This window comes from Nyctibius grandis, chromosome 6 (assembly GCF_013368605.1).
Source record: "Nyctibius grandis isolate bNycGra1 chromosome 6, bNycGra1.pri, whole genome shotgun sequence".
Taxonomy (NCBI): Eukaryota; Metazoa; Chordata; class Aves; order Nyctibiiformes; family Nyctibiidae; genus Nyctibius; species Nyctibius grandis.
Window position 1 is genome coordinate 1,709,847 of NC_090663.1, and position 13,192 is coordinate 1,723,038.

Consider the following 13,192-nt stretch of genomic DNA (forward strand, 5'->3'; position numbering starts at 1 on the left):
CCCTGCACAGCCTGCTGCTGGGTTCACTGGGGCCAGACCCCAAAATACAGATGGGGAAGGTGTCCCAGGCAGTTTGTCTGTCCCTTGTCGCCGGCTGGGTGGCCGGGGAGGTGTCCCACTCTGCAGCCATGCTCTCGGTTGGGCTGCTGGCCTGGGTGCGGAGGTGGCAGGATCCAGCCGGCCACGCAGCGCAGCGTTACCACCTGGTGTCGTGTCCCTGCCACAAGCCAACAGTGACATCTAGTAACTCCAAAATGCCCCAAATATGAAATCACCCCATATTTCCAAACCTGCTGCAGCCGCCTGGTTGATGAACGGGACTGAGTCTGAACGGGTGCTGACAGTGGTGGTGTGAATTAGTGAATACAACTAAACATGCGTTTTTGTGGATTTTAGGCGTTTGCAGCCAGCCTAGCAGGAGGTATCGAGGGCACAGGGGCCACGTTAGTGTGTTTTGAAGGTTTTTTTGAGGAAAGTCGGGCCAGTTTTGGGTGCGCAGGGGCAGCTGGCGACGCCTCCTCGCCCTGTGAGGGAGTACCTTGTGTTCCCGCCTGACGGGGATATGAAGTCTATTCCCCCCTACGGCTGTACTGTTAAAAAATAATAATTAATAGAGGAGAGGCAGCAAAACTCGTGTCTTGCTTTTTGCGTGGCAGTGGAAGCGCCCCGGCCCCGACTCGGGGCTTTTCGGCGGTGTTTTTGGAGTGGTGGCGGTGGGCTGAGGGGAGGAGGGCTAAGATGGCGGCCGGCCCCCGCCCGCCGCGGGGCTGAGGGGGGTGATGGCGGGCGCGGACCCCGCAGCGGGGCGGAGGGGGGGCAACAGCCATCTCCCTGCGGGACGGTGGGTGAGGAGGGCGGAGGAAGAAGAGGAGGAGGAGGAAGAGGAAGGGAGCTGCCCGCCCCCGGCGGGTCATAGCGGGGAAGTCGCCGCCCGAAGATGGCCGCCGCGGCGGGGGACGTGTGCGGCACCGTGGCGGGGGCCGGGGCTGCGGCTGAGGCGCGGTTCATCAGCAGCGCCAAGGTGAGCCCGGTGGTCCCGGCTGGTCCCCTCCGCCGCGGGGGTCCCTCCCTTCCTTCACGCTGCGGCAGAGATAATGTGGGGGGGGAAAGGGAGTAGAAGCCCGGCGGGGTCCCCTCAGGCTGGGCGGGGAGGGGGTGCCCTCAGCCCAGGGGTGGGTTTCGGGTGTGTCCCCTGACCCGCGCCTCTCCCTCGGCAGGGGAAAGGCTTGTTCGCCACCAAGAACATCCGCAAAGGGGAAACAGTCTTCGTGGAGAGGCCGGTGGTGTCATCCCAGTTCCTCTGGAACGCCCTGTACAACTACCGAGGTGAGGGGCTTGGCGGTGGTGGCACGTCCCTGTCACCCGGCGAGGTGACCGTGGGGTCTCGGAGGAGCTGTGTGGCTTTCAAGGAAAGGTCTCGGCACCACCATGAAGGTGGCCCTGCTGCCGCTCCTGCCTCTGCGCTCAGCGAACCGTTGACAACTTGGAAGCGTTGGGGTTGTTGGAGGAATGGTGGCTTCCATCAGCACCACGTGCCGCCATTGGGCACCGTCTGTGGGGGACCCCCGGTTTTACAGTGGCGGAACAAAAAACGAGGGTTCTAAGAGCAGGATTTTAAAGTGTTTTGTCCTGCCTAGACGCTGCTCTCTGTTGAGCTCTGTCGCGAGTCAGCGACACGGAGACGCTTGCCATCGTATGCCATCTGTGTCCAGTTCTGGGCCCTGCACTTCAAGAAAGATGTTGAGGTGTTGGAGCGAGTCCAGAGGAGGGCGACCAAGCTGGGGAAGGGTCTGGAGGGTCTGACCTGCGAGGAACGGCTGAGGGAGCTGGGGGTGTTTAGCGTGGAGAAGAGGAGGCTCAGAGGTGACCTTATTGCAGTCTACAACTACCTGAAGGGAGGTTGTAGAGAAGTGGGAGTCGGCCTCTTCTCCCAGGCAACCAGCGATAGGACAAGAGGACACAGCCTCAAGCTTGGCCAGGGGAGGTTCAGGTTGGACATTAGGAAGCATTTCTTCTCAGCAAGGGTCATTAGCCATTGGAAGGGGCTGCCCAGGGAAGTGGTGGAGTCACCATCTCTGGAGGTGTTTAAGAAAAGACTGGACATGGCACTTAGTGCCCTGGTCTAGTTGCCATGGTGGTGTCAGGGCAATGGTTGGAGTCGATGATCCCAGAGGGCACTTCCAACCTGATTGATTCTGTGATTCTGTGTGATTCTGTGTATGGCCCTTAAGCGTGTCCCAGCGTTGCAGGGCAGCAGATGAGGGCTGGGGGGTTTAAACTGCAGCAGAAATGATCTTTCCTGTGGAGGGAGCGGTAAGAGACTGGTGCTTCCAGCTCGGAGATGGGTGTTGGTACCAGTGATGCTGTATTGCCCTGGCCCCTTTTCTCTTCTCACTGTGGTGTCCGTCCGTCTTGTCTCCCCACAGCCTGCGATCTCTGCCTGCGGGCTTTGGAGACGGCGGAGGAGAACGCCCAGCGGCTGCTGGGGAAGAGCTCGCTGGTGCTGCCTCACCCGGAGCAGTGCAGCATCCGGAAAGACCTGCACCAGCAGTGTCCCCGCTGCCAGGTATGGGGCTGCCGGGAGGGACCGTGGTCGTGTTGGGGACACCGACTCCTTTACAGCATCTAGCCGGCCACTTGTGCTGTCCCGAGCCTTTCCCTTCTGCATCGTGATTGCTAAAGAGCTGGAGCTCAAGTGGTCAGGGAGGGGGCACAGCTGGGCCTAGGAGCCCCTTTTGCTGCTGCTGTAGCCAATGCCAGGCGCTGTGCCCCTTGCTCTAGGTGACGTACTGCAGCGCTGAATGCAGGCAGGCCGCTTTGGAGCAGTACCACCAGGTCCTCTGCCTTGGCCCATCCCGAGACGACCCCACGCACCCCCTCAACAAGCTTCAGGAGGCATGGAGGTAGGGGACCGGCCTGCCTGTTGCTCCACGGGCAGAGGAGGTTGCTCTCCTGGGCTGGGTGATGCTGCCTGGCACCAGGGCTGAGGACTGTCCTTGCTTTGCATCCCTGCATGGGGTGGCTGGAGGGTGGTGGTGGCCATGGGACACTGCCCAGGTCTACTTGCTGGTTGGGCAGCAGGTGAATTTGTGTTGGGTTTGGACACACGGCTGAGCAGTTCTTATTTTTCTCCCAGTCAAGAGCTCCAAAGCACTGAGCTGTGCATCCCTCGCTCTGGCAACTTTATAGTGCTCCTGCAGATCTCCAGCCTCTGGGAGATCCTCCTCGTAGCACCCCTGCGGGTACAGAAATTGCTGTCCCTGCTTGGCCAAGGGACAAAATGGGCAGAGAGGGGAGAATAAACATCCCTGACCCAAAGCTTGTCACAGACCCCAGCTCTCGCTGCAGGCCTGGGCTTTGTGTGGGACTCAGGCTCTGGTTTAAGAGGATGGCAGGGGGTTATTTGGGTGCTCAGAGCAGGCAGGTGGGCGCAGGCTTCTCCTCGTGGGTCCCCACGCAGCGATGCTGCGCTGCCCGCTTTGGTGTGACAGATGAGTGCAGGCCTGACCACATGGATGGCAGCTGCCTCTGCCTCCCTCTAGCTTTTTATTTCCACACCAGCACCGATCTGCTCATCTTTTTTCTTAATTCTTATCCCCCAGGAACATGCATTATCCACCGGAGACTTCCAGCATCATGCTGATGGCCCGGATGGTCGCCACTGTCAAACAGGTAGGTCTGCAGTTTGGAGCCACAGCTGCTGGCGTGGTTTCCTCATCCTGTTGTGGCTGTGATTCCCAAGGACTGATCTCTTCTCTGATGACTGGCGGGGTCCTGCTTGAATAGATTTCAACATCTAGTGGTCCCTGGTCATGGAGACAGCAGACAGGAGAGGAGGTTGCTATGTCCTGAGCCAAGCAGGTCTTTTTTTCTGGACCTGAATAGTCAAAATGGAACCTTTCCCTTGGCTCTGTTTCTTTGGCCTGGCTTCCTCAGCGTTTATTCTGACAACAAACTACCGCCATGCAACTGCTTCTGGTGGTTCTCGATAGCAGGCTGGATACCTCTGAGCTCAGCGGGGCTTGTACTCTCCTCCCTCTCTCCTGGCTGGGGAGGAGAGCGGTGTTGGTGCAATGCCTTTGCTTGATTCCTTTGTCAGGCTAAAGACAAGGAGTGGTGGATCAAGGCCTTCTCCCAGTTCTGCAATAAGACGGCAAACGAAGAAGAGGAGATTGTGCACAAGCTGCTGGGGGACAAATTTAAGGTAAGAGCCTGGCAGTGTTTGGATATGTTGAATCCCTGAGCCTGCCCTCTCCCTGCTTGTGTCTGCGAGCCCATGGGTGCAGAGGCCCCGTTAAAGCTCAGATGGGAGACACTGGAAATCCCAGGCTCAAAGTGGGGACACAAAGCCCCCCATTAGGGGCTGGCTGATCTGAGAGAGAGGAATCGGGTTGCTTAGAGGACTTTGGGCTTGTGGTGCTTCAGTGGGACATGCTGCTTGTGCCTGTGGTGGAGGTGCCTCTGCTGTGGGATGGGACAGGGTGATGTTTAGCTGCTGAGTAGGTGGCTTTTGCTGTTAAAATGAGTGGCTTTTGCTGCTCTGAGGGCAGCAGCCTCCAGCCTTGCAGGCAAGAACGAGGAGCCTGACTCCTGAGCCTTACAGCCCGTGCTGGGCTCGGCCGTCAGCCTGGGTCTAACTCCCAGCAGCGTCTCCCCGCCCTGACGGTGTTGCCATGTCCTGCCAGGGCCAGCTGGAGCTGCTGCGGTTGCTCTTCACTGAAGCCCTTTACGATGAATATCTCAGCAGGGTGAGTTGAGCTGCTTCCCAACTAGCCCAGGAGCGTGGCAGGACCCTCCGCTTGGCACTGGCCCTCCTGAGTCATGTCAGCCCCGAAGGCCAGGGCTTCCCCTGGGCTTCTGCCCATTCCTTGCTTCCCCCAAAGCTCCCTGTGGGATCTGAGGTCCTTGCAGAGCGGGGTGCTGCCGCAGGCTGGCCTGGGCTCAGCTGCTTTCTCATCTCCCTTCTGCAGTGGTTCACTCCAGAAGGCTTTCGATCCCTCTTTGCCCTCGTTGGGACCAATGGCCAAGGCATAGGAACAAGGTAACGGGGCTTTCTGGGTGCTCCTTGCAGGGCAGCAGAGATGTGGCATGGAGGGGATGTAAATCCACGGTGGCCTGGGTAATGGCTGGGTTCAGACGTAGAGAAGGGGATGGAGAGGCAGACTTAAAAGCAGTCCTTCATCTTGGCTGTGTCCAACCCTTTTGTGTCCCTCTGCCACACCACGGCCACTCAGAGCCACCGAGTTTAACTCTTAGATCCCCCTGCGAGGTCCCACCGTGGGCCGACAGCACCGTGGGGCTGTAAGGGTGTCCCTGTGCTTCCCGACAGCTCCCTGAGCCAGTGGGTGCACGCCTGCGACGCGCTGGATCTCCCCATGCTGCAGCGAGAGGAGCTGGACGCCTTCATCGACCAGCTCTACAAGGACATCGAGAAGGGTGAGGCTCTGACGTGGCCTTGGGCAGCATCAAGTGGTGCCCAGGAGACTGCTGGAACCTCTTCCCACTGTTCAGGGAATAGGTTCCCAGTGGGGACTGGGAGATCCCACTGCCCCTGCTCCATGTGAGCCGTGCCTGCTGCCTTCGGCTCACTACGTGGATGGGGCAAGGCCAAGTCTGTGGGCAGCAGAACTCCCAGTGGGGAGGGAAGGGTGTTTGGGAAACCACTCTCCAGCACCTGGCCCCCAAAGCAACGCTGACTGGGTGTGTTCAGCATTGATGGGGATCCCTTCACGCTCAGTGCTGAGCTGGAACGGCCCGTGCAAAGCTGTAACCCCCTCTCTCTGCTGCAGAGTCAGGAGAGTTCCTCAACTGCGAGGGATCAGGTCTCTACGTGCTCCAGAGCTGCTGTAAGTAATACAAGGAGCGGGAGGAAAACTAGTAGTGAGGAGGGGAATGTTCTGGGCCAGACTGGCTCACTTCTTCCCAAAAGCTGCTGGAGAAAGGGGTTTATGTTTCACATCCATGGGTAGGATGGGATTGGGTGGGTTGGGATGGGATGGGTGCTGCACTGGGGCCTGGCTGCTCTCTCGGGGTCTTCTGGCATCTCACCTCGCTGTGAAGGGGTCAGTCCTGCCTTGAATGCATTTGGATGGGGTAGGGGCTCCGGGAGCTGCATATATGGTCCACAAAGAGACCATCTCCATCTGTGTCTGAGCAAAATGGAGCTGAACAAACCAGTAAGAGAGGGAGCCTTTCCTGACCAGGCCATGGGGACATCGGTGAGGGTGTCCCAGCGCTCAGAGCTGTCTTTTTACACTTCTAAGTGTTAACAGCAGAGCAGGGACGAGCAGGCCCTGGGGACTGGCTGCTGGGAGAGCTGGGAGGCAGGGCAGAAGTACAGCCCTGTGCATCCATCCTTCAGCACTTGGAGGCAGGGGATGGTGCTCTGCATCCCTGGGCTTGATCCAGGGCAGCTTGCTCTCCCTGAGTGGTTTTTGTGGGTCTAAGGGAGAGCCCTGGCCCTGCACCCGGCTCTGCTGGACCCCCTAGTCCCTGGTGTGAGTGGAGAGTGTCATGCTGGTGTCCCTGAGGTAGATGGCGTGGCTGCAGCATTGTGCTGCCTTGTCCTTAGCCAGGCCGTGGCCCTCCCAGTTGGAGACACTGGCTCCCACATGCCCGGGCCACACAGAAGGGCAGGCCTGAGCCCTGCAGGCTGTGTGGGATCTCCGACCCTGCCTCTGCCTTCCCCTTCCTCTGGAGACACCCTCACAGCTACATCCCATCTTCCCCGTAGGTAACCACAGCTGCATCCCCAACGCCGAGACATCCTTCCCCGAAAACAACTTCCTCCTGCATCTGACAGCTTTGGAGGACATCGAAGCAGGAGAGGTGAGGCAGCGGGGCCCGGGTGAACCTGGGGTGGCATCGCACCGTGGCAGAGGGGCTTCTTGCTGCCAGGGAGCAGGTTATATCCCTGTATCGCTCACAGAGCCTGTGGCTCCTGCCTCTGGCGTTGGCCTGGCAGAGGAATTCATGGCTCACCCCATGCCAGGGCTGCCAGCCCCCGTGTTCCTGCCTGGTCTCGGAGAGGGACCGGTACAAATGGTGCTGCTTTGGGTTCGTGGGAGGCAGCTCTCAGCCTGACTTTTTCTCTTTGCTCACAGGAAATCTGCATCAGTTACTTAGACTGCTGTCAGAGGGAGCGGAGCAGACACAGCCGCAACAAGATACTCAGGTAGGGGCGGCTTAGAGGAACCCTGGGGGGACACGGCACCCCATTGCACCCCGAGCCGGTCTGCCTGGGCTGCGTGTCCTGGTGTGTGGCTGTGCGTGGGCTGGTGAGGCCGCCCCTTGAATCCTGTGTCCAGTTCTGGGTCCCGCACTTCAAGAAAGATGTTGAGGTGTTGGAGCGAGTGCAGAGGAGGGCGACCAAGCTGGTGAAGGGTCTGGAGGGTCTGACCTCCGAGGAACGGCTGAGGGAGCTGGGGGTGTTTAGCCTGGAGAAGAGGAGGCTCAGAGGTGACCTTAGTGCAGTCTACAACTACCTGAAGGGAGGTTGTAGTGGAGTGGGAGTCGGCCTCTTCTCCCAGGCAACCAGCGACAGGACAAGAGGACACAGCCTCAAGCTTCGCCAGGGGACGTTCAGGTTGGACATTAGGAAGCATTTCTTCTCAGCAAGGGTCATTAGACATTGGAAGGGGCTGCCCAGGGAGGTGGTGGAGTCACCATCTCTGGAGGTGTTTAAGAAAAGCCTGGACATGGCACTTAGTGCCATGGTCTAGTTGTCATGGTGGTGTCAGGGCAACGGTTGGACTCGATGATCCCGGAGGGCTCTTCCAACCTGACTGATTCTGTGATTCTGTGGTGTGCAGGCTGGTGTGCTCATGGCAGGGTGTGTGTGCAGCACGTGGTGCTTTCGCTGCTCCGAGCTCCTCGCAGTCCCTTCTTATGCGTTGTGGCCTCAGACCGAGGGCTCCCCCTCCCTCTCTGCAGGCTTGCACCACTCTGCACTTGGCTACTGCAAACCCTTGCTCTCCTCACCCACCTTCCTTTTCCTTCTCCGCCCTTCAAGGGTAGGGGTTGCTGTTGGTGGGCACCATCCCCATGTCCCCTCACCCGTGCAGGGCTGAGAAATCCCCCTCTCCACCCCAGACTACCTCCACCCCCTGAGCCCAGCATGATGGTACTCGCAAACTCCTCCGGCTTTAACGCATTTAGCCCCTTCCTGTCTGCTCTGTCCCAGCAGCAGCGTTGGGGTTGTGCCTGTCTCAACGCCATCACTCTTTCTCCTTCTTCCTTCCCTTCTTCCAGGGAGAACTACTTGTTCACCTGCTCGTGTCCCAAGTGCCTGGCGCAAGCCGATGACGCCGAAGTGACGTCGGACGAAGAGGAGGAGGGCGAAGGGGAGACGGATGATGCTGAGCTGGAGGACGAGATGACTGACGTTTGATCCCGGCGCCAGGCGAGAGGAAAGGGAAGGGACGGGGGGTTCCTCCGAGGAGCAGCAGCTTTAATACTAGGAGCAGGGGTTGTGTTGTGGGGTCGGGTGGGAGGCCACGTGCCTGGCGGAGTGGGGCAGCGGGGGAGCCGGAGGCAGGCCCTGCTCCCGCCTGTCCTTGGTGTGCGCTGTGCGTGTGTGTGTGTGTGCGTGTGTCAGGCCATCCCCGTCCTCCCTGTGAGGACAGGCTGTGAGCTGGTGGCCGCCTGCCACATCCCAGTCCCCAAAGGGGCCAGCTGGTGCTTGCAGGGGAGGCTGGAGGAGAGCAGGATCCGGCCAACCCTAGGCTGGGGTAGGGGACATCACGGTGGTCGCCTTATGGCCAGCTCAGGCTGCTCCGCCGTGCCTGTGCCGGCCGTGGGTGCGAGGAGCACGTCCTTTCCTACCCCGCAGGGACGAGGGGACCACGTGTGCGTGCGTGTGTGCGTGTGTTTGTGCACGAGGGTACTATTTAATGTCTATATTAGCACTATCTACTACACACTAAGGCGCTGGGGTCCTTACACATACTCCATTCCACGCCTCGGCGAGCAGCAAGGAGCAAAGCGATTTCGCAGGTGGGACAGAAGCACCTTACGGGTGGCTCAGATGCCCGAGGCCAGTGGGGAGAGTGGGGCTGACCCCGTCATCCATCCCGTGCTGCCAGCCACCGGCGAGGCCACGCCGCTGTGTGTGGTGTCCCTGCTTGTGGGCCACGTGGCTGGAAGGAGAAGACTGCTCCAAGCAAGGGACAGGCAGCAGGTTGGGGATGCGCCCGGGGTATTTTCCTCCCCTCTTGGATTTTGGGGGGGCTGTTTTCTTGCTGCTGCTTCCTTCGAGCCCGCGGCAGCTGGACGGCGGGACCGAGGGTGACACTGTAGATGGGCACCTCTGACACCACCATCACCGCCAGCCCTGCACCTTGCTGCTTGTCCCCAGCTGTCCCGGGACCGCGTCCCCTTCGGTGTTCATAATAAACCCAGACTGGTGAGAAGTGAGGCTGTGTCGTTTGTACTGGTAAACTGGAGGGTGGGGAGTGCAGAGGTGAGGGCTACAACCCAGGGGCTGGTCCCAGTGGGGATGTGGAGGTCTGAGGATGAGGGAATAGACACCCACCAAGGTCTGGGCTCTGGTTCTGCCACCAGCCCACCCTTGGGGACAGATGCCAACGCTGTGCCCTGAGGCTGTTTCTGCCCCAGTGCTGCATGGGGGACTGACTGAGCCCTGCCCTGCTGGCAGGAGCCACCTTGGGAAGGTTATTAGGAAAAATGTTGTTGGGGGATAAGATTTGTTCCTTCATCCCCTGGCTGATGAAATAAGAGAAACACTTTTTTTTCTCTAAAACTTGTTCAGACTTCATTAGCTCACACAAAAATATACAGATGTTGGGCGAGTACCAAGCCTGTACCTCGCTCTCCCTCCCATCCCTGTCAGACCCCATCCACGTACCCCTGCATCCCTCTAAATCAGCAGCACAAAGTACCAGTGACGCATCGTTAAGATGTTTCTGGGGGAAGCGCTGGCCTGCTCGGGGCCATCACCTCCCTCCCAGAAAGTCACTACGAAGGGCGCCGGGTGCCAGGCTCGAGGTTCCCACCGCGGGCGCTGGTGTCTGCCCTTGAGCCGCGCGCCGGCGGCAGCAGGAAGATCTCTTGGTTGCTGAATCCGGCGAGGCTGGGCGGCGGTGGGATCTCTGGAGCACGTTGGGACCCTTAAACCTGGTCCCAGCTCCTGGGATCCACCGAGAAGTCCTCGATCCACCGCAGCCTCCCGCTGCTACCAGAAGGTCCAGGGGGGCTGCATCATTTCGTACGTGGGGATGCTGGTGACGTTGACGGGAATGGAGATGACGGCCCAGGGGAGCCCGTGCTGCTCCAGGGAGCGTCTGATCATGTACCTGGAAGGAGAAAGAGGTGACAGGCGCGTGTGAGCTGCCCGAGGTGGGAAAGCGGAGCCCAGACACGAGCGTAAACCACAAACCAGCTCAAAGAGAAACTGCGGATTAATTACGAGTGAATCCACTAAAAATCTGGTTCCCCAAGCCCAGGTGGGACATGCTGCTCACTGGGACCTCCCTGTTTTTTGGGGACAAGGCAGGGTCGCTTGGCCCTTCCCATGAGATGTTCCACGCTCGGGAAGATGAGATGTCTTGGCCACGGCACCTACCCGTCCCTGCCCAGCAGGAAGAGCGCGGGGATGTCGGCCGTGCGCCTGCTGCTGTCCTGGATCATCTCGATGTAGAAGCTGTCGTTGTCGTAGGCGTTATCCGCGATGATCACCGCCCGGCCGCCGTGCTCCTGGACCACGCGTGTCTTCGACAGGAACGAGCAACCCCTGGGGCAGAGAGTGACAAAGCTTTGGTGGCCGCGGGCAGCTCCTTGGCAGGTACAAAACCTGAGTGCCGGAGCTTGCCTGGAAATGCCCAAACCAGGAGCTGTGTCCTTGGCCCCACGCCTCCCCCAAACCCTGTTCCTCTTTGAGTCTGTATTTTAGGCACAGGCCGCCCACACTCTGCCACCTTCTCCTAAGAAAAAATAATATAAAATAGGGTTTTTTCCAATTTAGCTGGTTTTGAAGAGACCCAACATGAAAAGCTCTGGGGTAGGAGCCCCCTCACGTTTTCCTCGTGTGAGTAAGTCACGGGAAGAAGCTGGAGGTGATGGTGAAAGGTGGCCATGGCACTGTCATCCTCCCACCCGAGGGTGCCCCCCAAACAGCTCCTGTGATGCCACACGTACCCCCTCTCCACCAAAGCAATCTGGTCCTGGATGAAGACGCCGTTATTCAGCTCTCCGCAGGCTTCGGGAGGATCTGCTGGGACCAGGTGGATCTGGTCGTACCTTGTGTTCTCCGAGAAGGAGACAGGCAGGGGTGAGCGAGGGGGGATCGGGGCTGCTTCCCCTCCCCAGCCCCACCGCAGCCATCCCCGCTGTCCCGTGCCCTCGAGCTGGAGAGGGACTTTTTACAAGGACATGTAGTAATGATGGACAAGGTGGAATGGTTTTAAACTGAAAGAGGGGAGATTGAGATGAGATCTTTGGAAGAAATTCTTTGCTGTGAGGGTGGTGAGACCCCGGCCCAGGTTGCCCAGAGAAGCTGTGGCTGCCCCCTCCCTGGCAGTGTTCAAGGCCAGGCTGGATGGGGCTTGGAGCAACCTGGTCTGGTGGAAGGTGTCCCTGCCCGTGGCAGGGGGTTGGAACTAGATGATCTTTAAGGTTCCTTCTAACCCAAACCAGTCTGTGATTCTATGATCACTGGGCCCCGCAGCGGAGAAATATTAGGATGGAGGGACCTGAGACAAAATCAGTTCTTAATACTTACAAACACGCCCCCAAAATCCTTGGCCGGAGTGGCAGTGAAGATGTAGCGGATGTCTCCAGGGCTCAGCACTTGGAAATACAAGTATTCATGGATGCGTAAACCTGGAGAGGTGAGAGGCAGAACAAAAAAGGGAAAATTCCTGAAAAAAAAGGGAAAACACCCAGCTACTGCTCCCGAACCGAAGGGAATGCACCCTTTGGCAATGCCAGCTCCCAGACAGGCCCCAAGGGAAAGGATCTAAAATGCTGGGTTCAGCCTGGGGTGCTGCGAGGGGAGATGGCAGATGGGGGAAAGGCACCGGGTACTGGGGTGCACTGGGGAAGGGGGAGACGTAGCTGGACCACGGAGGGGATAGAGGTGATGTGCAGCTGGGTTGAGGTGCCCAGAGGGGAAACCTGCTTGGGCTGAGGCACCCTGAAAAGAAATGCTCCTGGGATGGGGTGCTGGGTGGGGAAATGTAACGGGGATGGGGTGCACCAAGGGGAAATGCAGCTGGATTGGGGTGCAGGAGGGGAAATGCAATGGGGTTTGGGTGCATGGAGGGGAAATGCAATGGGGTTGGGGTGAATGGAAGGGAAATGCAATGGGGTTGGGGTGAATGGAAGGGAAATGCAATGGGGTTGGGGTGAATGGAAGGGAAATGCACCCAGACTGGGGTGCAAGGAGGGGAAATGCAATGGGATTGGGGTGCAGGAGGGGAATGCAATGGGATTGGGGTGCAGGAGGGGAATGCAATGGGGTTTGGGTGCACGGAGGGGAAATGCACCCAGATTGGGGTGCAAGGAGGGGAAATGCAATGGGGTTGGGGTGCAGGAGGGGAATGCAATGGGGTTGGGGTGCAAGGAGGGGAAAGGCAATGGGGTTGGGGTGAATGGAAGGGAAATGCACACAGATTGGGGTGCAAGGAGGGGAAATGCAATGGGATTGGGGTGCAGGAGGGGAATGCAATGGGGTTGGGGTGCAGGAGGGGAAATGCAGCGGGATCGCTGTGCATGGAGGCAAAATGCACCTATATTGGGGTGCAGGAGGGGAAATGCACCCAGAACGAGGTGCTGGATGGGGAAACGCAATTAGGTCGGGGCGCACCGAGAGGAAACGCACCCGGATCGCGACGCACCAAGGGGAAATGCAGCCGGATTGGGGTGCAGGAGGGGAAACGCGATGGGGTCGGGGTGCAGGAGGGGAAATGCACCCGGATCGGGGGGCACCGAGGGGAAAGGCAGCCGGGCCGGGGTGCAGGGGGCCAAAGGCAGCGTGCGGGGCCGGGCGGGCCGCCCGCACTCACCGCGGGCCGGGCAGGAGCAGAGGCAGAGGCAGAGCCAGAGCGAGCGGCGGAGCATGGCTGCGCCCGGCGCCGCCGCTCGCCCCGCCCCGCGCCGCGCCCATTGGCGGCGCCCACAGAACTCGCCTTCCTATTGGCCGGCGCCGCCATCAATCTTCTGAGAGAACCGGGGA

At 59.4% G+C, this 13,192-nt stretch overlaps 2 protein-coding genes across 2 annotated transcripts; one reads left to right on the plus strand and one right to left on the minus strand.

The window, feature by feature from the left end:
• The first annotated feature begins 927 nt into the window (after positions 1-927).
• SMYD5 (SMYD family member 5) lies at positions 928-9,414 on the plus strand. The gene is made up of 13 exons (XM_068403613.1): positions 928-1,021; positions 1,218-1,326; positions 2,427-2,566; positions 2,782-2,903; positions 3,603-3,672; positions 4,100-4,204; positions 4,686-4,748; positions 4,971-5,041; positions 5,330-5,436; positions 5,790-5,846; positions 6,734-6,828; positions 7,104-7,174; positions 8,251-9,414. Exons 1-13 carry the CDS (start codon positions 938-940, stop codon positions 8,387-8,389), a joined length of 1,233 nt encoding a protein of 410 aa, XP_068259714.1. The 5' UTR covers positions 928-937; the 3' UTR covers positions 8,390-9,414.
• A 340-nt stretch (positions 9,415-9,754) lies between these two features.
• Positions 9,755-13,124, minus strand: PRADC1 (protease associated domain containing 1). The gene is made up of 5 exons (XM_068403812.1): positions 13,023-13,124; positions 11,738-11,838; positions 11,155-11,264; positions 10,583-10,750; positions 9,755-10,313 (listed from the first exon to the last, which is right to left on the minus strand). Exons 1-5 carry the CDS (start codon positions 13,075-13,077, stop codon positions 10,193-10,195), a joined length of 555 nt encoding a protein of 184 aa, XP_068259913.1. The 5' UTR covers positions 13,078-13,124; the 3' UTR covers positions 9,755-10,192.
• Between the last annotated feature and the right edge of the window lie 68 nt (positions 13,125-13,192).

Coding starts and splice junctions, on each gene's coding strand:
- SMYD5 (XM_068403613.1), top strand. CDS start 938: ATGGCCGCCGCGGCGGGGGACGTGTGCGGCACCGTGGCGGGGGCCGGG. Junction 5,847..6,733: donor CTACGTGCTCCAGAGCTGCT/GTAAGTAATACA, acceptor TCTTCCCCGTAG/GTAACCACAGCTGCATCCCC. Junction 7,175..8,250: donor AGCCGCAACAAGATACTCAG/GTAGGGGCGGCT, acceptor CCCTTCTTCCAG/GGAGAACTACTTGTTCACCT.
- PRADC1 (XM_068403812.1), bottom strand. CDS start 13,077: ATGCTCCGCCGCTCGCTCTGGCTCTGCCTCTGCCTCTGCTCCTGCCCG. Junction 11,265..11,737: donor AGGATTTTGGGGGCGTGTTT/GTAAGTATTAAG, acceptor TCCTTCTCGGAG/AACACAAGGTACGACCAGAT. Junction 10,751..11,154: donor ATTGCTTTGGTGGAGAGGGG/GTACGTGTGGCA, acceptor TCTCTGCCCCAG/GGGTTGCTCGTTCCTGTCGA.